Here is a 22,039-nt window from a genome sequence, read left to right on the forward strand (position 1 = left end):
TAAATGTCAGGGGCTAAAAAAAAAAAAAACTCTCTCCACCCCTCAAGAAAAAACAAACTCCTTCAGTGACAAGTTAACAAAGATACCACAGACGTGGACAGACACAACAAACTCAAATAGAACTGCTTCTGTTTGTCCCCATGTGCTGTAAACCAATCACTGTCAGGCAAAAGAGAAAAGGTATCAAGGTAAGTCTTGTTGCGTTTCAGCAGGTGTAGACATGAAAACAGAGGACACATGAAATCTGTCAGGAAGAAGAAACAGAGGACGACAGTGTTGGTTCAATAGAAAGTTATTTTGACAGTGCATGTGTGTAATGAGGTCAGTGAGGTGTGGTCTGTCTCTGTAGTCACCTCAAATAAAGAAACAAATTCATAAAAGATGTATTTGGCCAGATATTACAGAAAACATCTATATGAACCACATCGGCTTCATTAATCCCTAATATATAAACATCAGCATCGTTCCCTCTTTGTTCTTCTCTTAAGTAGACTGGAGTTAGAGGCAGTGCATTTAGACGCTTTCTAGCATGACATCTTCTCCTGGTGGCGCCCAAGCAGTGTTATAAAGATCTTAACTTAGTCATGGTGCACCCTGAGGCTCATTTGGTCTTTAACAGATTGTGTTTTGGGGGAAAAAAAAGGTCAGGAGACAGTGGACAGTAGAGGTAGCAGGGCTTTTAGAGGGGTGATCAGATTACCAGCATTCCTGTGTAAATGAAAACACAGGGAGGGAACCTGACAGTCTCCCTCTGGCAGTAGAAGTCCGACCTCAGTGTGAAGTGATGGTGTTACAGCTGGGCCCTCATTACTGTATTAAGCACAGAAAACCTGTGATGTCAACAACCTCTCTGGAGGGAAGTTTTAATGTTTATTACCACATTATTTAAGGATAGTATTTAGACTTAGTGAATCAAGATGTGCTCAGAATGTAGGAACTAGAGAGCGAAGATCAGTTTTTCCTCCATGTGATAGCCTAAGTGATGAGGAAATATTAAAGCTGTTAGAATCAAAGGAGCAGGTCCTTTTCCACCAAATTAGCTTTGGTTCCATTTAAGATTACTGGAACCTTAGTGCTATCTAGCACTAGTTTTGAGAAGAACCACTGTAATCAAAGATCATCAACAGAGTGTTGTACAATGCACGACAACCCGTGGAATATGACACGCCACACACAGCTTTTTAGCGTCTTTGAGCTCATTATTTTGGTTTTCTGGCCTGCGACTTTACTGTTTTGGTTCAATCATTTTTGGCTACAGGAGACAGCTGGTGTCAGCAAAAAAGCTCTGAGTGCAGCTGGTGAAGACAATGGAGCTTTTAGCACCTAAAGAGTAAGCTATTTTTCTCAGGAGATGATGAACCAGAAGAGAGCATGACTCCAAATTAATGCTAATGTTGCTAGCAAGTTTACCATATCAGCTTTGAGGTACTTGTGTCAGTGCTGTGTTGGCTACTTGTTTTCTGCTGCCTACAATGCCCAAAAATTGTTACTGCAGCTTTAAGAAGAAGAAGAAGAAGAAGAAGAAAAATGTGGATGGAGTGTAAAACTGATTTTGGATCTCTGTGAAGACGATGACCATTTTTTTTCTTTTTGGTATTGGGAGAAGGTAGCCTTCAGGGCTTTCTTGCAGAAAGTCTTAAGGAAGTTCGGTGATCTACTATAAAGGGCGTCATAGTTCATGGAGGGAACAGGTTGTGGTAGATGAATTGGTAACACACAGGACTTTCACCCAGAAGAGCAGGGTTTGTGTTCTGTGCAACACCAAAACTCAATTTTTACATTTTTTTTTTTTAACTTACTGGACTTGTTATTTTAATTTTTCTTTTTGTTATTCAGTTTTCAGTTGCAGTTTGGTTAGCTTTAAGCACCAAAACAACAACAACAGAAAGCTCTGAAGGCTAACCTCTCGCATTTGCCTCTTTCTTCTTCCAAAATTTAAGTCCCGACCTGTGAACTACATCATCTGTGCAAACTTGTAGGACTTGAACTGAGTAAAAGCAGTGCAGGGGGAGCTCTGATCACACTCCAATCAATTAATATATAAATATGGGACAAGTTGAAGTGTAAATGTCCATGACTCAGGATGCAGTGCTGCCACAAAAACTGCTTACACTTGTCATTTTCATCTGTACTCTTGCTGTCCCTTACTGGGAGGGGGGGGGGTTCAACCAGATAAATGTGTCCTCTGTCCTGTCAGCTGTTTGAAGTTTATCTCTGTCTTCTCCCTCTACTTGGATTCTTTCTCAGCGTCCAACAGTGCCGAGCTGATGCCCAGCTTCTTTAGCTCCTCCACCAGGTCTCCGTTCTGGTGCATCTGGAGCAGGATGTCGCAGCCTCCTACAAACTCGCCGTTGAAGTACACCTGAGGGATCGTGGGCCAGTTGGAGAACTCTTTGACTCCTGTGGAAGGCAGATGGCATTAATGTCGGTCTCAGGAACGACCCAAACCAACACTGTACCCCATAACGAAGAGAACCATGGGCAGAGTAAACTAGTTACATGTCCTGTTCCTAACACACAGGGGCTTCTGTTTTTTTTTTCCAGAAAAAAGGCAAGCAGCAAGTGATGCTTGTGTGTTATAAACATAATAACTGATTGGTTAGCACAGCCAGCGACAGCCACCATGACAGAAAGTCAAGCTTCAACAAAGGCAAATACAAAGAAACCTCACACCAGCACAGACTCAGCTCACACTCCAAGCTGTTATAGATCTGGATCAAGTGATCTCAATAGGTGCTGTTTAGAAACACCACAGTAAGGAACACTTAATAGTGATATCGCCACAGTAAAATGAAGCTGATGCTAAAGGAGCACACCACCAATTTGAAGATCAATAAACATGTAATAAGGAGTACTTCTTAACCTGCTGAAACAGTTGTGAGAACTCAGATATAATGAGTTCCCCTGTAACACTACACTTCTGAAATGCTTTTCAGTATTTTGTTCTTCTGTACTGACAGCACAAGACGTAAAAAATTAACATTCAGTATCTAACAATGCAAATGGGAATGCAAGTTTTTGGCACTAGAATAATAAAATCAAGTGCTTTTTCAGTCCACCACAATGATAAGTGTGAGATAAACCACCTGAAAACTTAATCCCATCAGATAAAATGGGACTGAATTTGCAGTTGAAAATGAGGTAATATATCGCAATACTCAGCATATCGAACAGTCACAAAGTTAAAAATCACAATAATATTGTATCCTGGTGCCTCTGGTGATTCCCACTCCCACGTCCTGGGAAGTGAGGGACATAGTGAGACTCAAATTATAAGTATTTTGTCCTTTTTCCTTTTTCACAGCAGCAAGTTTGACATTAAATAGCAGAGTAAGCATAGGGGTTACCAATGATGTTAATTAAGGTTCAATTCAGGTCAAAGAGAGTCAGGTTGCTGCTATTTATTGTGCATGTTGGCTCAGTGGAAAGGCTCTGCTACACTAAATGGAGTAGCCGACCAATTCAATATTTGAATACAGGCTACCAAACAGTTCTTATCCAGTCTAATGCTCATCTTTTGTATATAAATGAATACACATTTTACTTATTTTATCTTTATCAAATGACAGCTGTTGAAGAGTTTCCAGACATTACCTATTGAGAACACAGATGAGAAACACAGCTGGTGTGGTGTGAGGCTTTTTTTTTTTTTATTTGCCATTGCTTAAAGGGACAGTTCACCCCAAACTCCATCTAGAATGTTCTGATGGGAGTTAAGCAGTTTTGGAGATATCAGCCATAGTGATGGCTGCTTTGCCTTTAACATAATGGAACTAGATGCCACTCAGCTTGGCGCCAAAAAATAGATTTGAAGAAGTCAACAGCAATGTCTCTCGCCAAAAATGATGTCCTGGTTACTCAAGATAATCCACAGACCTTGTTGTGAGCAGTTTCATGTATGAACTTCTTTCTTTCTAGTAGAAAGAAAGTTCCAGTAAATTATTCCACTGAAATAAAATAGTTCCTACTTGACACTGCTCGCAACAAGATCTGTGGATTATCTTGAGTAACTGGGTCATAGCTTCTTGAATTTTTAAAATGTATTCACACCAAAACTATCTAGCCATAAGAAAAATAAGTATTTTTGATTTTAGAGTGAATAGTCCCTTTAACTTAGAGCAGTGGTGCCCAATCCTGGTCCTCAGGGTCCACTGTCCTGCATGTTTTAGATGTTTCCCTGCTTCAACACACCTGATTCAAATGATCAGGCTGTTATCAGGCTTCTGCAGAGGCTTGATGATGAGCTGATCATTTGAATCAGGTGTGTTGAAGCAGGGAAACATCTAAAACATGCAGGACAGTGGACCCTGAGGTCCAGGGTTGGGCACCACTGACTTAGAGTTTATATCATGGTGGCTAACACTGCTCATGCCAACTACTCAATTTTTAACATACAAACTACTTTTGCTGAGGGGTCTAACAATGACTGGGCTATGTATGTGGTATGACTACACAGTTAACAGTGGTGCTAACCACCCCAGAGTTATATGTGGACACTAGCAACTTGAACCAAGAAGGGATCATTTGTTTGTCTGTTTTTTTTTTTCTATGACTCTATGACTATGACTATGTGAAAGCAGCAAAGTGCATTGTGGGACACTTAATTGTGTTTATGGCTTTCTCTCATTCTCAATTTCAACTATTCAGCATCTAATTGAGTCCAATACCTGTAACAAAGCCTTTATTTCTTGTTCTATGACAACAAACTGAATATAATACCCTGCTCCAGTTTAAATCCCCCATCAATTGGATTCTGGGTGAATCAACAGGTGTGAGACGGTTTGTCCCCTTCAGCATGACTTGGCATTACACTGCTATTGCAACATAAGCCTCAATCAACACAATCCCATTAAAGGTCAGCGCTGATGAAACTACATTTAGCATTTCCTTCTTCCTTTACGTATGTGTCTTTTGTTATTCAAAACAGAAAAGGGTCCGGTTATAGCTGGGTTAACTGAAAAGACAGTTGTCTACATAGTGATGGTGAAAAGTTGGACTTTAAGGACCACACCCTTTGGTGCTGCTGCAGAACACTGATAAAAAAGTCAACACTGGAAATCTCTAAAAGTAGTTAGAAAGGACCGTTGACAAAAGGCTGATATGTTGTGGGTCTGAATGTGCCAATGAATAATGTGCTGACAAGGACAGCTGAAAGAGGCTAATGAACACACACTGCACCTGTTACATCAGTTACAAGCCAATATTTACACTGTCAGAAAAGGTTCGGCTAAAACGTACACGTTAAACTGAGGGGTGACAACTTGATGTTGTCATGTCTCGAGCAGGTTATCTCAGTTTACTGACCTTGTCTGAGGTCCTGGTCCTCCAACACGTTGTACGCAGCGTAGTCGTCCACCCCGTGCATTCGCAGGATCTGGACCACGGCGTTACTGAAGCCGCACATGGGCTGAGCCGGCGTCCCCTTCATGAACACCACCACTTTGTCCTTCTTCACCATCTCTCCAAGGTCCTTCTGGAGGTCCGCGGCCGCGCACAGGAACCGGGCCGAGGCCGCCGACAACACGCGTCCGTCGGCTTGTCTCGGCAGAGAGACAGCCGCCCCCGACCGCAGACACCTCGCGGTAGATCTAATTAAATTATTCATCGTCTTTGGTAGGTTTTATCTCAATAACAGGAGAAGAAAAGTCGAAGAAATGAGACTAGCTTGCCTCTGTACAAGCCGGAGTGACACCAGTCTTAAACACACTCAAAGTCGCCAGGAGGGGCGGGACCTGAATGTTGACTGGACAGCTGCGCCCAAACAAATTTTAACCTGATTTGTCATTGGTTGATACCACCCGTCAATTACATCAGTTACACAAGTATGATATTCAAAATGACGATTTAATAAAAATAAATTATTGTTACCACAACCACTTCACATACTTAATCACTTATGTTTATTCTTTTGAAAAAGTGAATATTAAAAAATATAAAATAACTTTTCCAGGTCGTGTCAAGAAGGTCTATGAGGGGAACCTTAATTCACAAAACCCTCGCGAGATTTCGCAATTATTTCTTCATTATGCACGATTAACAGACTTATTAAGCTTTGTAGTGGCAACGCTGTTATTATGACCAAGCTAGGTTCAGGCAAAAAAACCCAAACATTTGATTTGGATTAGAGAAAGCTCATTATTTGGGTTAAAATGATAAATCTCACGAGACCTTTCCAGTGACGGCTTGTCTGGAAGGGAACCCTTGATTTGCGAACGTCTCGTGAGATTTGTGCGCGTTGTTTCGTAATTGTGCACATTGTATATGCTACTTATATTTTTTTAACGTGACAGTGTTGTGGTTGCGATCAAAGTAGGTTTAAAAACAAACAGTTAGAGTTAGGGAAACCTCATGGTTTACGTCAAAACAATCACTCTCGCGAGATCGTAAGCTCTCAAGAACATCCGGGGCGACCTTAGGAGAGAGGAAGAAGAAAGCGACGGTTTGAAAGATGGCGGCGCACACGCAGAAGAATAACAAGCCGGGGAAACCTGGAGGAAAAGAGGCTCAGCCTCTGATAATCGCCAAAACTCCGGCGGAGGAACAGCGACTGAAGTTGGAAAGGTTGATGCGGAACCCGGATAAGCTTGCTCCCATCCCAGACCGACCTAAAGAATGGAACCCGCGGGCTCCACCGGAGTTCGTCCGGGATGTGATGGGCTCCAGCGCCGGAGCAGGCAGCGGAGAGTTCCATGTTTACCGGCACCTCCGCCGCAGAGAGTACCAGAGGCAAGACTTTCTGGACAAGATGGCAGATAAGCAGGACCAGGATCAGGAATATCTGCACAAGGTTGAATATAACAAACAGGCGGCTGAGGAGAGGACGGCGAAGCGCAGGAAGAAGCGCGATAAGCTGAAGCAGAAAAAGCTGCTGGCAAAGAAGGCGAAGCAAGAGGCCAACAACAAGAACGCAGACGACGACGCGAATAGCACGGACAGCAGTGAAGAGGAAGAGGACGAAAGAGAGGCTGAAGATGATGCAGAGGCTCCTAGCTTCATCATGGGGAAGAAGTGAGGCTCTCTGTCTCCTGCAGGTTGATGGACACAGACTGCCAGGACTGGGTAGTGACACTGTGGGTGATTGATCCTGGAGCTGTGGGGGAGACGGACACCAGAATCCTATAACAACCTCTGACATAAAAGTTCTTTAACACTGGTTAAAACCTCCTCTACAGGAGAACATGCCCCCTTTTGCGATTAATCAAATGAACAAAATGTAGTTGATCAAACGTTTCAGTCGTTTTTCAGACAAAAAATGTCAAAGATTTACTGGTTCCAGCTTCTTAAACAGAAGGACTGATTTTCTTTTGTCAGTAAATGAAAAGTCTGTTGGTTTTTGACTGTTGGTTGGACAAAAGCAAGTTCAGGACTCACTTTAGGCTCTAGGAAACTGGATTTTTGTAGACTAAATGATTAATTGTAAGATGTCTGCAGAGAAACAACTAATGAAAATAATTATTAGTTGCAGTGCTACTATTTAATACCAGAAAACCCTGGATGGACTGCCCAGTTTTTTAGGCAGGAAAGCAACTTGAGTGTATGTTTTTAAGCAGACAGTGGTGGTCAGTATCCAAGTTGGAAAAGAGACATGGTGAAACACTTCAAGACTGTTCATTTTGCTGTCCATAATCTCACGTTTGAACTAGCAGGTCAGGTGTGCTGTCATTTAAAGGGCTTCTTGTGTTTGCCAAAATTTATGATCACATTTTTGGAATTGGACTTGATTGAATTAATGAGAATCATCTACATTTTAATGTAATATTTTATATTTTTAATAAAAATGAGAACATACATGGACATTCAGGTGTTAAGCATTTCTTCACATTTAAATTGATAAATTTTCACTTTGTTTTCGTCACTGGACATGTCAGGAGTTCTGATGTGTTCAAGTGAGTAACCATATGCACCACAACTATTGTATCTACAGTTTGTCTTTGCAGCCTTGTGAAGCTGCTCCTTGCAAAGGTCTATTGCTTGTGGGCACAACAAGGCTGCAGAAAGCAACTCAAAGAATGAAAAGGCGTGACTTCTGGAGGTTCAGGAGCTTCACGTGCGATGTTCCTTGGACAGATTCCTGCTTTCCACGGTGGTGACGGTCTCGCTCTGTAGCCGTCACCTTTCTTGAGGCAGGTAGAGTAAAACTCGGCAGCCAGATATTGTTTGGACCAGGGAAAGCTCTTCCTGTCAAACACTTTCAGCTGTCACAAAACATCTCATTTTTTTTATATGCAAAAAAAAAATCAAGACACACACTGCTTCAGCAGCTCTGATCAGTTGCTGTAATGAATAAACTTTTTTTAAACTTTGATTTTATTCTCTTTAATGTGTCCTCACAGTTCTGCTGTGTTGAATTGAATTCAGCTGGTGTTCTTACGATCTAGATGGATTGGAGTTCCCTTTAAAATGAGGGTTTAGGTTCCCACAGATATTCTTAAGTGATTGAAAACTTCTCTGTGTTCTTTAATAAATGTTATACTTTATAAGTAAGGCCATTACATATCACATTTAACATTTTTTTCAACTGAAATGCAGGGTCCTGACAATGTGAGCTAATTTTAAAGCTGCAGAAGGAAATAAAAGAACACATTCAGGGTTTTTGCAAGTCCTTGAAGAGTCTTCGCTCCAATAATTAGAATTTTAGGCTTTAAAATAGCTTGAATACAATTTTGACAGTTCTTTAAGACTGAATTATGAAGTTAACATTACTTTTATAGTTACATGTAAATTAAGTCTTGCTTTTAAATGTGCTTTTGAAAAATAATTGCAATGATCACACTTCCAACAACTACAAAACAAAATCAGCATTGAACTAATAAACACACGATGCAAACTGCATATACTTTTTTGCCAGTATGAATATGAAAGTATAAATATGTAATAGTCTTAAAATTGACTTGTTGAAAACTGCAGAAGAGAAATACAAATGTCCATCAAGTAGTTCTCTTAAAAACAAGCATAAAACAGAATTTCACAATATATAAAACTGAGAAATATTCATACAAACATTGTAAATTACTGTAGTTCTGTGTTTTATAAAACCTACCCTCAGGTAAGTCATAGAAAAGATATTTTGACAAGACTGTGCTTCTCCAGCAACCGGCAGCAGGGATTAAAGGATTAAAGTATAATTGACTGTTTTCAATGGCCATGAGTCACCAAACTAGACAGTAGAATTCTCTCTGTCAAAATATTTTCACCCTAATCCTCACTGGGTTTCCCACAGACCCTAGAGGTATAATTTTAATCATATCTAACAAGTGTTTTATTCCATCACTCCATGTTTTGCATGACTGTGGCAATCATTTTGTCTCTAATGACTTGGTATCATTGTTTTCTGTTTCTGTTGAGGGACTCCAGTCAAAAGCACCCAATTCTGTTTATTCGATTTTGTATGTTTGCCATGGGTCCTAATTTAAGGTCGGACTATCAGACCTCAGTCATTGTTTAAGTCACAGATGCAGCGGACATATTTCTCCATGTGCTGTGTCTATTTCAGTTTGACACAGCATGCGAATGAAGTGTAACCTCCCTAACATAATAATCTTTTTTCTTCAGATGAAATTAATTACATAGCTAATAATGTTCTTTCTTACAGTACTTTATTCTAGGGGACCTCAGTTCATAGTCAATGTATGTTAGGATGAGAGCATTATTAGGGTGCCATGTTAGACCAGCTGCATTTAGATCCACTGTGAAAAAACAATTGAACCAGCCAGGCTCAGTTCTTGCCACAATGTGAATCAGTGTGAATCCTGCTGGAGATTACTTTGTAAAGTGAACACAATATTTTGGTTTGTCTTTGTCAAATTTAAAGATAAAATCAGTTTTGTATTACAAGTACAATTTGTACAATATAGGACATCATCTCTACAACTTGTAAAATCCCACATGTGAGTATTACAAACATTTGTGCAGTGTTTTATGTCTGATTAGCCTGTAAACTAAACTTGACTTCCTAGATGTTATCTTATCAGTACTTAAAACAACACACCCCCACCAGCACAGTCCTCTGAGCCGTTCTAATGCAAGACTGTTTGGGTCTGAATGCCTGTGTAGACTGTCATGTCCCAGGCTGAGGACTTTTGTTTTATGTTATACCCCATCTTTCTCTCATAAGTCCTGTATGGCATACAATGACTGAAAGACTGTAAGTCTAAAAACAAAAAAGCTCTTAAACCACTGGTTCCCAAACCATGGATGCTGACCCTCACGAGGTTTTCCCAGAGTGTAATGGAGGTCATCAGGCCTTCTTAATTTTAAGGGGTTTAAGAAAACCTATATGTAAAATATACAGTAGGCCTTTGTCTGAAGAAAACTCATTCATTCATTCATTTTCTGTAACTGCTTAGTCCATAAGGGTCGCGGGCTGCTGGAGCCTATCCCAGCTGACATTGGGCGAGAGGCGGGGTTCACCCTGGACAAGTCACTAGTTCATCGTACGAAAACAAAAGATAAAGATAAAGATATATGTCTTTGCTCTTTATATTTGCAAGAAGTGCCCAGGGTTTAGGGTGAGGAAGACCAACAGAGCTCATGTGTGTGATTATGCAGTTCAATGACCCAGATCATACAATTGCAACAATTAACATAATAAATTGATTTAAGGATCATATGGTCATTTGTCTGGAGGACTAACAGAAGCGTTACTTAGTGTTACATACCAGAAATATTCAATACTTACTTACTGTGGTTGATTTACATTCGTGCTGTGCCTGTTTCTTTTGTCCCAACAGGAAAGGTGAAAAGTAACAATGAGCAACATCAGTGTCTGGTTTGATTGCGTCTGACTCATTTATCCAAATGTTTTAAAAAACGGTTGGTATTAGTAGAAGTCATCTGTATGTTGTTTACAATACAATATGTTTACTCTACATAAATGCATCTCTTTCCAAAGAGAAAAATACAAAAATGTATACTTTGGTCACTGCTGTTATTTACTGAATACTATATGAAAAATATATACACTTAGTCAGGGGTTGTCAGTTTACTCTGATAGAAAATGAGTTTCTTTAGAAAAAAGTTTGGGAGTTTGGGTTTTTAAACCATCTCTACAGATAACATGTTTTTTTCTATATAGAAATACTATAAAAAAAAACCCTCAGTAAAACCCCTGGATACATCTGCTCATTCCTGTGAGGCAGCCTGTTCATTCCTCCAGTCTGAGCTGAACATGCTGCTGTCAGTGAATCACTCTGTTATGAGCCTGAGAAACATTTCTTACAGGCCTCTGCAGGAAAACTGTTCAACCTATAACGTAACCCAGTGATCCCAGCTGACTCCCTCAGTTTAACCGTTAAGGACTTCATGCGACTGCCTCCGCTGACAAGAGTTTTATGAACCGCGGCCTGCCAATAGGACTCGGCATGAGCTGTCTCTGGGGAGTGTAAGATAGAGTTGATCAACGCCTCAGAGGGAGGTTTCAGCGTGTTCAGGCAGGACACACTGCCTCACTTTGCATTTTATTCAGCCGTACTCTGTGAGGAAATCTAAGAGCCCCTCTAATTGCGACAAGCGGCTGACCTTTTGGATTGTTCTCCTGTCTTGTACCTGCAATGGATCACAAGTCCAAGTGAGACTGAAGTGAGATGAGGACGCAGGACAAGGTCAACGAGAATTCAGAGGAGAAATCAGCGGGAGAGATCAGTGCTCAACATGAGCAGCAGTCTCAAGGTACTGTGACAACAAATACTGTCTTATAATGATAATACAGCTAATACAGACCCGCTGTGTGATTAGAATATAATTTATCACTGCATACACAAGAAAAACTACTTTTGAAAGGAGAAAACACTTTGCAATATGTGTCTGTCTTTTCCTCCCTGAACTGAATTTCCTTACAGTCCAGGTATCTGATTGCCCAATCGCACAGTTTCATCACTTCATGATTTGCTTCCAAAATATTCTCTAGTGTGGAGTGTGTTGTATACAGTCAGAGACAGTAAGTGCACACATCCTGTGCTCAAACAGAAGTACAGATACTTGTGTAACAGAAGACTAGTAAACATACTGATACTGATTGAACGTCTTTATTCAAGCAAAAGCAAAAAAGTAGAGGATTTGAAGAGTAAAGTCTTGTTATGTCTTTTACATTCTTTTTATCTTGTTACATATTGTTGCATTATTTTTGTCTTGTTATATACTTCTTGTCATTTTTGTCTTGTTATGTATTGCTGTTTTTTATTTGGTCTTGTTGCATCTGGTTACATCTTGTCTTGTTACATCTTTTATGTTATTTTTGTCTTGTTATGTTGGTTTTCATCTTGTTAGGTGATCTAACATTTATGTAATTTTCAGATGTTATGTATTGCTATGTCGTTTTTGTTCTGTCACATTTTTTATTTCCTTCGTGTCTTTACGTCTTGTTATGTTGCATTCGTCTTATAACACCTGTTACGTCCCTGTTGTCTCGTTACATCTTTTATACCATTTTTGTCCTCTTACGTCTTTTATGTCACTTTTGTCTTGTTCTGTCTTTCACGCCTTTTTTGTCTTGTTACATCTTATATGTTGTTTTTTATCTGGTTAAGTTTTTTATGCTGTTTTCGTCATTACATCATTTTACACATTTACATTTTACATATTTGTGTTAAGAAGTGGAGAGCATATATCTAAAAAAAGTTGTCAGAAAAAGAAGTACTCAAGTACATATATATATATATATATATATATATATATATATATATATATATATATATATATATATATACATATATATGTGTGTGTGTGTGTGTGTGTGTGTATAAACACAAGATATCAATATTCAATCAATATTCATTTTCTGCAGTCATCACTGTATGCTCCATTTTCCTATGTTCTATCAGACTCTTCCTGCTTATAGACACAAAATCCTCATATGGTATTCAGTTAACGCAGGCTTTTGTTCAATTGGAAAACTGCTAAATTTTCTTTGACAAACCTCTGTTTCCTCTTCACAGATGAGAGGAAAGCTGCACAGACGAGAACCTTCACCAGGTGGATGAATGTGTTCCTGCACAGAGTGAGGCACAAATCAATACGGTTTTACTGTAACATTATTCTTCTACGCTTTAAATGCAATCGCCAATAAGGTTTACGATTTGTTATTTCCAGCGTGATCCTCCGGTCGCAGTGCACGACCTGTTCACAGACATTCAGGATGGCAGAATACTGATGGCTCTGCTGGAAGAGCTGTCGGGGTGCAAACTGGTAAGAGCCAAGCTGGTATGAACTGCACCCAATTTGAAATCAAAGTCATGTTATTTGTGTGCAAATGGAAGAGAATGGGCTGCTGCACCATATTTGTGAGCTGATGGGATCTATAAAACAAATTCAAATAAAACAATCAACAAAATAGTCAAATGACTGTAGAGGATTGATACCACTCTCATGTCTGTATAACAGATATAAAGCCAGTTAGTTTAGCTGAGCACAAAGACTGGGGTCAAGGGGAAGCGACTAGCCTGGCTCTGTTCAAAGGCAAGAGGAAATCTGACTAGGAGCATATTTAAGGAAGCAATCTGTGATACATTTACTGTAATAAATCAGAAAATAGCTATGATATGATGTCAGCAGACATAAGGAAATGTAATAAGTGGAAATTCTCACTTCTCTGACAATAGTGCTACAGCCACAATGTCCACAGAGTTCAAGACAATGCCGAATGTTTGCTGAATGAGTGACACCTGGTCAACTTACAATAGAGGCCTCATCCTTGCTTGTTACTGTCTGGGAAGCAGACAACTCACTTCAACCACAGACTGTGTGTTAAATATGATTTCAGCCTATTTAATATGACGTCAGTGACTCCAAGTCGCTATTTGGACTGCTTTGCTTATTTTTCCACATGCAGTTGCTACAGTACCTGTTGCTCCTTTAAAGCTTGATCAAGAAGTAGACATCAGAGTCACGTATCTGTCTCACGAGTTTCGCTGCTGCTGTGCTCTTTTAGGAGACTAGCAGCAGGTCCTGAGTCTATTCACTCCAATAAGGGAAGTGAAAGTGAGCAGAGATTATGACACATTCTTCTGCCTTGTAGTCACCAAAGTAAATATCATCTTACGAAATTCTGACACTGAAATTGTATTTTTCATAAAGACAAATCAAGAGATAATGAACTTTATTTGAGATCTGTCTCAGCAACACACAATTTGACAACATACTCTCACAATATCTGGCACCCCAGACATGCTCCATAACAACATTAAGCATATTAATCTAGCAGATAAAATTGAAAATAAGGTACAAACATTCAATTTGTACTCATCTAGTGTACTGTATCAGCTTTCATTCATCCACACAATGTTTACAGCACTTTAAACACTTAAAAACAGACCCACTTACAAGACAGGAAGTCTATAACATTTAATACCACAGACAGAGACAAAGCTACTTGCCTGCTTCCTGTCTTAACACTAGGCAAAGCTAACCGGCTGCTGACTGTAGCTTCATATTTGCCTCACAAGAGAGTGGTATCAGTTGGTAACACCTGTGTTTATACCACTATTTCAATATGGCTGCTGTGACAAAGGTCTATTCCTGTGATGTAGGTTTACAGGTTTAGGTCGTCGCCTCACCGCATTTTCAGACTGAACAACATTTCCAAGGCGCTGGCTTTCCTGGATGATAGGCATGTGAGTGTGTTTACAGTGACGTTGTTTTCACATGTAGTAGACTTACAATCAAATCAGGAAAAACTTGATTCTGGATGATGTCTGTTGTCCCTCAGGTGAAGCTGCTTGGCATCGATGCCTCTGGTATCGCTGATGGCGTTCCTTCTGTTGTTCTAAATCTTGTCTGGAACATCATCCTGTATTTCCAGGCAGGCTATTTTCCATCATCCATCACTCGAATGACTTAACATATTTCACTTCTTGCCCAATTGTTTGCCTTTGTCAGTGACCTTACATACACTCTGCTCTGTTACTCTAATACAGGTAAAGGAGGTGATGGGAGGCTTCCAGAGGCATTTGTCTTCTAGCCTCTCTTCCTTATCAATGAGCAGTTACCCCTCCTCCGGTGACCTTTCACCCCAGCCAAATGACATTGGCAGCTACTCCCGCAGCACCCTGCCAAGCAAAGGCAGAAAGGCTGCCAGGGAGCCAAAGTACCAAGGGAAAGCAATCAAGACTTTGCTGCAATGGGTCCAAAGATGCACATCAAAGTGAGTCTGAAAAAGATCCAAATGCTTACAAAATCATTTTTGTCAGTGAAACCCAAATATATACTTATGCAACCACAATGAGTGAAGCGAAATATGAGCCGGCTGTGTAGGTTATGTTTTTCTATTATGTGATGTTAAATTTGCAGATTTGGGGTGGAGGTGCACGACTTTGGAAAGAGCTGGAGGAGTGGGCTGGCATTCCTAGCTATGATTAAGTCCATAAATCCAGCCTTGGTTGACCTGAGGGAGAGCCTGTCTAGAGAGCCAAGAGAAAACATCCAGCTGGCTTTCATGATAGCCCATCACAATCTGGACATACCAATTCTGCTGGAGCCGGAAGGTAAAAACTTACAGAATAGAAAGTGTTTCACACTGGTCCATTTTCATTCACAGAGACAAATGTCTTTCTGCATCTTCAGCTAAACAGTATAACCACTGCAACTATGCTAAGTAGGTGGTAGAGGCCCACGACACAGTGTAATGATACCACCTATCAAAGGACTGTAGGAGTAAATCTGACATATCTGTCACTTTCAGGCCAAATTAGCAGTTGACCTCATTAGAAATGAGCAGCAAGGGTCACTGCTGTGTGTAGTGCCAATCTTTTTGTACCTTCAGTATCATATACTGCCCTTGTCCACCAAATCAGCTCTCGTTCTTGAACCAGTTCCATTCAAGACCTGTTGAATCTATCTAGCAAATGAGCCTACTTTTCCACCAGTTTTGAGCAGAACCATTGTAATCAAGAATGGCATCAATGAAGTGTGTTGCACAATGCAGTAACTTTTAGAAAATGGTTCCCAAAGAACCAACTTTTCAGGGTCTGAACAAGTTCATTTAAGGTGGAAATGATTGCTCTGAAATGGGGCTGGTTCCGTGTTGGTGGAAAAGGACTGACAGAGGCTTGAACTGCCCCCCTAACAGCTGGATGTTGTCTAAAACCCTGGTTTATACTCCAGACAGACAGCTGTGGACGTCATGCATAGGCCTACTGGGTCCAACTCTACAAACCTGCCCACACCACAAAACTGAGATCTGACTCATTACCCAGCCAGAACAGTGAATAAAAGCCCCACAACCCAACCTGCACCTCTGATTAAACACACATACACTCACTCACTCATGTTCCCAACTGGCACAGCACCTGTACCTCTGCAGCTGTGATTCCACAGTGATGACAAGCCTCACTTGTGGCTATCAGAAACAAATACTTTTTGAAACTTTTTACAGGCAGCAAAGTCACTGACAACGTTATTCTTAGTCTTTGAGCACACCAAAATCACCCCAAACATCTGACTTGGAATTCAGCGATGTGTAGTTCAGTGACGTTCCATTGTTTGGCAGGATTTGGGGTTAATGGTTGTATCAAAATAAAAAGCCTGCTGGCTGATTAGGCTTCATATTACTGTATTATTGGATATAAATGTTAAAAAAAGGGTACCAAGGAAACAACATATTATTGTATTGTATGTGTTATATTCTGGTTCTGGTCTGCTGCCTGCCCACAGGTACTGAATTTTAATCCATGCCCACCACCATAAATTTCTAGAAATATAGTTTTGCACCTGTTACACAGAGTTTTTGTGGGTCACCTGTTGGATATGCACAAGTACCGGTGCAGGATGTACTGATGTACACCTGTATACTTTCTGGAGTCTGCTTGGAGGGACACGTTCCACACGTGCACAGTAGATCGACGTCTACGGGACTGGCGTAGTAGCTGCATGGACAAGTCCGCACGGTCACAACAAACTGGGGTTACACAGATGCCCACACAGAGCCTACATGTACATCCTCTAATGACAAAATCTACATCATGTGGACCCTTGTTGACCCTCATGCACTTGTGGAAGTGGAAGGTATAATTTTAGCTTAAGTCACAGTCTACCCTGCTGCTGTGTGAAAACTATGTATTCTTCTTTCCACAGATGTATTATGCACTTCACCAGATGAGAAGTCCATCATCACCTACTTGTCTTTGTTCTTGGGGCATTGTTCAGGCATAGATGAGGTTAGTGTGACTTAAATAATTCCACATTTTGCCTTTCCACTTTCTTACAGAGAGTTACTTGAAAAAAATGATGCCACCCTCTTACTCGTCTGCTGAATATGAAGCTAACACCAGCCATCAATTAGCTTAGCTTAACTTAAAAATGAAGACAATAACTCCCATGATCCCACCCTATTTCACAATGTCACCAAACTACATCTTTTGTTATTTTTATGTGAGAGAGTGGCGGAAATTACATAAAATATTTTAGAGCATAAGTGTAAGATTGAGATCAATTTTCTCATCTGACTGGGAAAAAGTGAATATGCTTTTTTCCCAAAATGTCCAACAAATGCATTCACAAACACTATGAATCAAAGATACTTCTTTCTGGGTATTATTTGCTGATATACCATTTGAGTACCGCTCTTAAATCATATATTACAGGATCATACAGCAGATATTGAAGTTCCTGCCGTTCCAAAGTTTGGATCACTTGAGTCAGTCAGCTTTGGGGAGATCCTCACTGACGACCCAGAGGTTCAGGCTTTGCTCAAAGGCTTCGAGGACAGCAGGGAGCAGCTACTGTGGAAACAGTGGGCCCAAAGACCCTCAGGTAGCACCCGTGTCACTTCTGTTCACCGCTCCTCCAGCAGCGGTGACATCTCCTCATCCTGCCATAGCACAAGCATCACTGAACAACCTGTGGGCAGTGCTGTCACTTCAGCATTTAACAAAAAGAAAAGCAGGTCTTATAGCGCTTTGAAGCCAATCAGTCCGCTGGACGCAGGCGTAGTCAGCCAGGAGATCCAATCATGGATGGAGAAAGGGTCTGCGGATCAACGCTACAACAAGCCAAGAGTGGATGAAAGTCACTTTTCTTTGAGCTCCGAGGAAGGAATCTACAGCTTGTCGGCACTGGATTCAGACGAGGAGGAGGCCTACAGCTACATCCTGGATCTGAATAAAGAGGTTTTTCAACCATATAATCAGCTGAAAAGACAAGTGCCGCGGGTCGAAGAGGAAACAGCGGAGGATATGTTTCTGAATGGACAGCACCCCGAAGAGTCAGAACATCAGGAACTATCTGAGATGTTAAACGGTGATAGACATCAGGAAGGATCAGAAGTCAGGGATCAGTCACAGGTTGATAGGAAGTTTGTTTTGGACAAAAATGAAAGTAGTTCCAGCGAGCAAAACAGTAGAGCTGTGTTAGACACCGAGCCAGCGGAAGAAGAGGAATGTGAAGAGGAGAGAGCAGTCAGACGACAGGATAATGATGATGGAGATAACTGTGATGAAGACAGGACGAAGGAGAACACAGAAAATGGTAGACCGGTGACGAATGATGAAACAGAGTCTCTGTCAGATGAAACCAAGAAAACAAAACTCTCTGAAGAGACTAGTTGGAAGGAGGAGCTGAGGGAAAAATCTGAAGGAGGGCTTTTTGAAACAGGTGAACAGGTGAGCGAGGAGAGTGTGGTAGTCACCACAGAAGAGAAAGACAGTGTGACAATATTTGAGGACAGAAAGTTAGGAGAAGAGAAAGTGGATGATGTAAAGAAGGAAGAGAGGGAAAATCAGCAAGGTGCCAGCGAAACTCTAAATGAAGTCAGAGAAGACGGTACAACTACGATTACCACAGAGGAAGAAAATTACAGGAAAGTCAGTTCCACCAGAGCAGAGGATTTAACTTGTAAAGAAGAAGATAGGAAAGAATACAAAGATGAAGTCAAGAATTCAGTGGATGTTGAGGCAGTCATAACAGTAGAGGAGAGAGACAGAGGACTTCAGATTAGGAGACGTAAACTGAGTGACGAGACGGCAACAATAATAGAGCATCCTGGTAAAACGAACCCCCAAAATGGCACTAATGGAGGTGTTAACGTCCGTAGTGGTGATACCAGTTTGACTCCTGCCTGCGGTGCAGCCTCGCAGTCATTCAGGTACGTCATGGCAATACACTCGACTGTGAGTTTAGCACCACCCCCCATAATTATGATAACTGTGTCAAGCTATACAATTACGCCTGGCATATATTCAGTTCACAATATTGGTGGTAGACTGACTACTAGTGTTTTAAACAATGGGCCATGATGGAAAAAATAGTCAGATCTTATTCAAAATATAAGCTACTTAAGTGCAATTCTGAGGTACTTTACTTATATAGAAATATTGTACTTTTCACTCCACTATATTTATTTGATAACTATTTGATAACTTCAATAGTGTGCATATTCAGATTAATACAAAAGATAATGAACAAAGAAATTATGATATAAATTAGAGATGGAGATGAAATTTAATAAAAATTCACAAGCTGCCCAGAATATAAAGTAATTAAAATGAGCTCCATATTTAGCAGCAGCAACATTAAAGATAATATAGATAAAGAAGATGAACACATGAAAGCTATAACACATATATAACATTTCTGCATTAAATGTCTAATCACGCTAGACATGTTATATGTTTTGTTGAGCTGCGTTCTTACATTATCCAAAATGTTTCCAACAATGTTTAAATGCAGAGAAATCTGTAATTTATTTGAGATAACAGTGTGCTTCCTGCTGCTATAACTTACAGGAAAACAGGAGATAATCTGCCAAATATAACAAAACCTAGTGCAAATAAAACTTTAATATTACTTCATCCATGAACATTATTTCTGCAATAATTTACATATTGTGCATTTAATGCATTTGTAATTATAAACCAGCTTTACTCTGAAATGGGCCATCCTGCATGATAAGTACTTTTACTTTTGGTGCTTTATTTGATTCTCACACTTTTGTACTTTCACTTCAGTAAAAACTGGAATGCAGGGCTTTTGCTACATTATTTCTACACTGTGGTATTGCTACTTCTACTTAAATCCATGATCTGAGTACTTCCTCCACCAATACCTAATCTAACACTCTTGTGTTGTATCTCCTTTCTGACAGAGATGAAGGATTCGTTCTTCACTCTGTTCCATCCTCAACCCCAGCAGAGCTGGAGATGCTCTTGGTCCTGTGGATTCTGCTCTACTGCTACTTCATCCTCACTCAGATGAACCTCTGAGTCCCCCTGCAGTACACACTTCTTATTAAGATATGCTTATTAGCCCATTTTCCACAAATGAGGCAAACAGGGACACTTAGTGATGGGCTGACTCTTTATCTGTGTCACTAAATTTCCCTGAAGGCAGTATTTAATGATTATGTTTGCTCTTTGCTGCAGGCAGAAATAATTTGTCATTTGAGCTATTGCTTCAGATAAACACATAATGTTATTCTTGTTATTTCACATTTTTTTCAGCTACTATATCTTATAATTCACAGATAATTAGATGTGCTTTATGAGGTATTTTTGCTGAATGCATGACAAAAATGCTCTGTTTATTTGATTTATTTTACACCAAATTCAATTTCAATGCATGTTACCAACCACATGGTGGCAATGCAGCATCACATTAGCAACCATGTCACATGACAATGTCTATACAGTGTTCTGTTGAGAGTCCCATATGACCTGCTGTTTAATTAGAGGCTGTATTGACATGGTGGGATAAAGCTAATAACATGTAATGACCACTTTGACATTTCGTAGACTCTCACTTGTGTCACTTGCAGCTTAGAATGTATACTGCTTCATTGTTTTCATCTCAGATACTATATGATAGTTAAAGCTTATGGCTTTTTTTCTTGACAATTTGGTGACAGTGAGATATAAATAAAAAAACAGATACTTCTTTTATCATATAGTTCCTCTGCTCCTTTCCACAAGGTAGAATTAGCCATGTAAGTACTGCATTTCTACTGCAGGTGCTGCAGACACACTGTATGTTGGAGCCATTTTTTTGTACTGATTGCTAATTATATTCTCACAATTAGCGAATTTATTGTAATGTAAATATTTTCCTTTGATTTATGAATTGCTGTCAAATTAATATTTTGAGCAATTTTTTGGTGATTATTCAGATGGTGATCAGCCGGGATAGAAGGAGGGGTGGGACTGAGTCTCACATGTAGGAAGCGTATCAGTACAGTCTTTGACCTCACATTAATTAATATTTTATTATTTTTGTTTAAATGGAAAATTTAGGTTATTTTAAGAGGGGTTGTATGGGGTGCTTATCAAGAGTCAGTGTATTACCTACAGTTTGGAGAAGCAGAGAAGAGTACCAGCATATAAACCAAGCAAAGTACTGTTGTGCACAGGGTAACGCATAAGATGTATTTTTAGCCTAAAAAAGCCCTATCTAAAAAAAAAAAAAAAAAAAAAAAGTCAATATCAGTTTAAGTGTACGCTATGTTTAGAATATTTCCATTGCCTTACTTCATTGTCAAACGGCCTTTTCCAACAGTAAACTGCTGTTATATAAGCCAAATATCACTCTCTATCACCCAACCAGGCTTCACTGACAAAACCAGTCATTTTACCTTGCAGAATACGGGAGCTGTTAGTCTTGATCTGTCAGTTTGTTTGTGTTATTGTGTGACTTCAGTGTTTTAAAGGGTTAGTTTGGATTCACCAAGGTCAATAAAGCAGAGAAACTAACAAACAAGAGCAGTGGTAGACCAGCATCTGTTATGTAATGAAAGGTAAAATAAATGATTTTGTTTAAGGAGTCTGGTTGAGAGAGAGAGAGAGAGAGAGAGAGAGAGAGAGAGAGAGAGAGAGAGAGAAAAGTAAAGCAAAGTAAAGTGGTGAAAATATTCTAGATATTGTGTATACTTGAACTGATATTGAGATTTTTAGATGGACCTTATTTAAGTGGCTAAAATACCTTTTGTTGCTGATCCTGTCCACAGCAGTACATTGTTTAGCTTCCATCCTGGTGCTACTCTCTGCTTCACCAAAGTGTGGGTGTGCTGACCGCCATCTACTGTAGCTAATACATTGACTTTTGCGAAGTACGTTGTACAATC

At 40.0% G+C, this 22,039-nt stretch overlaps 3 protein-coding genes and 1 non-coding gene across 4 annotated transcripts; 3 read left to right on the forward strand and 1 right to left on the reverse strand.

Annotated features, from left to right (window-relative positions):
- Positions 1-2,047: 2,047 nt before the first annotated feature.
- glrx5 (glutaredoxin 5 homolog (S. cerevisiae)) lies at positions 2,048-5,742 on the reverse strand. Its single transcript, XM_084736864.1, has 2 exons — positions 5,305-5,742; positions 2,048-2,400 (listed from the first exon to the last, which is right to left on the reverse strand). Exons 1-2 carry the CDS (start codon positions 5,603-5,605, stop codon positions 2,228-2,230), a joined length of 474 nt encoding a protein of 157 aa, XP_084592990.1. The 5' UTR covers positions 5,606-5,742; the 3' UTR covers positions 2,048-2,227.
- Positions 5,743-6,319: 577 nt separating this feature from the next.
- prkrip1 (PRKR interacting protein 1) lies at positions 6,320-7,438 on the forward strand. Its single transcript, XM_084736863.1, has one exon. The coding sequence runs from the start codon at positions 6,449-6,451 to the stop codon at positions 7,010-7,012; it is 564 nt and encodes a 187-aa protein (XP_084592989.1). The 5' UTR covers positions 6,320-6,448; the 3' UTR covers positions 7,013-7,438.
- Positions 7,439-7,928: 490 nt separating this feature from the next.
- On the forward strand, positions 7,929-8,206 carry LOC146314085 (small Cajal body-specific RNA 13). The gene has a single exon (XR_014771996.1).
- A 3,183-nt stretch (positions 8,207-11,389) lies between these two features.
- On the forward strand, positions 11,390-20,796 carry clmnb (calmin b). Its single transcript, XM_084737487.1, has 10 exons — positions 11,390-11,667; positions 12,933-12,994; positions 13,087-13,182; positions 14,523-14,606; positions 14,702-14,794; positions 14,910-15,136; positions 15,283-15,476; positions 17,065-17,147; positions 17,574-19,072; positions 20,072-20,796. Exons 1-10 carry the CDS (start codon positions 11,583-11,585, stop codon positions 20,187-20,189), a joined length of 2,541 nt encoding a protein of 846 aa, XP_084593613.1. The 5' UTR covers positions 11,390-11,582; the 3' UTR covers positions 20,190-20,796.
- The last annotated feature ends 1,243 nt before the right edge of the window (positions 20,797-22,039 follow it).

The sequence above is a fragment of the Lutjanus erythropterus genome, chromosome 15 (genome assembly GCF_056507025.1).
Source record: "Lutjanus erythropterus isolate fLutEry1 chromosome 15, fLutEry1.hap2, whole genome shotgun sequence".
NCBI lineage: Eukaryota > Metazoa > Chordata > Actinopteri > Lutjaniformes > Lutjanidae > Lutjanus > Lutjanus erythropterus.

Bases quoted from the DNA above. Each gene is read 5' to 3' on its own strand.
- glrx5 (XM_084736864.1), bottom strand. From the start codon at position 5,605: ATGAATAATTTAATTAGATCTACCGCGAGGTGTCTGCGGTCGGGGGCG. The intron at 2,401-5,304 runs GTCAGTAAACTG...TGCCTTCCACAG, and splicing joins GGACCAGGACCTCAGACAAG to GAGTCAAAGAGTTCTCCAAC.
- prkrip1 (XM_084736863.1), top strand. From the start codon at position 6,449: ATGGCGGCGCACACGCAGAAGAATAACAAGCCGGGGAAACCTGGAGGA.
- clmnb (XM_084737487.1), top strand. From the start codon at position 11,583: ATGAGGACGCAGGACAAGGTCAACGAGAATTCAGAGGAGAAATCAGCG. The intron at 11,668-12,932 runs GTACTGTGACAA...TCCTCTTCACAG, and splicing joins ACATGAGCAGCAGTCTCAAG to ATGAGAGGAAAGCTGCACAG. The intron at 12,995-13,086 runs GTGAGGCACAAA...TGTTATTTCCAG, and splicing joins TGAATGTGTTCCTGCACAGA to CGTGATCCTCCGGTCGCAGT.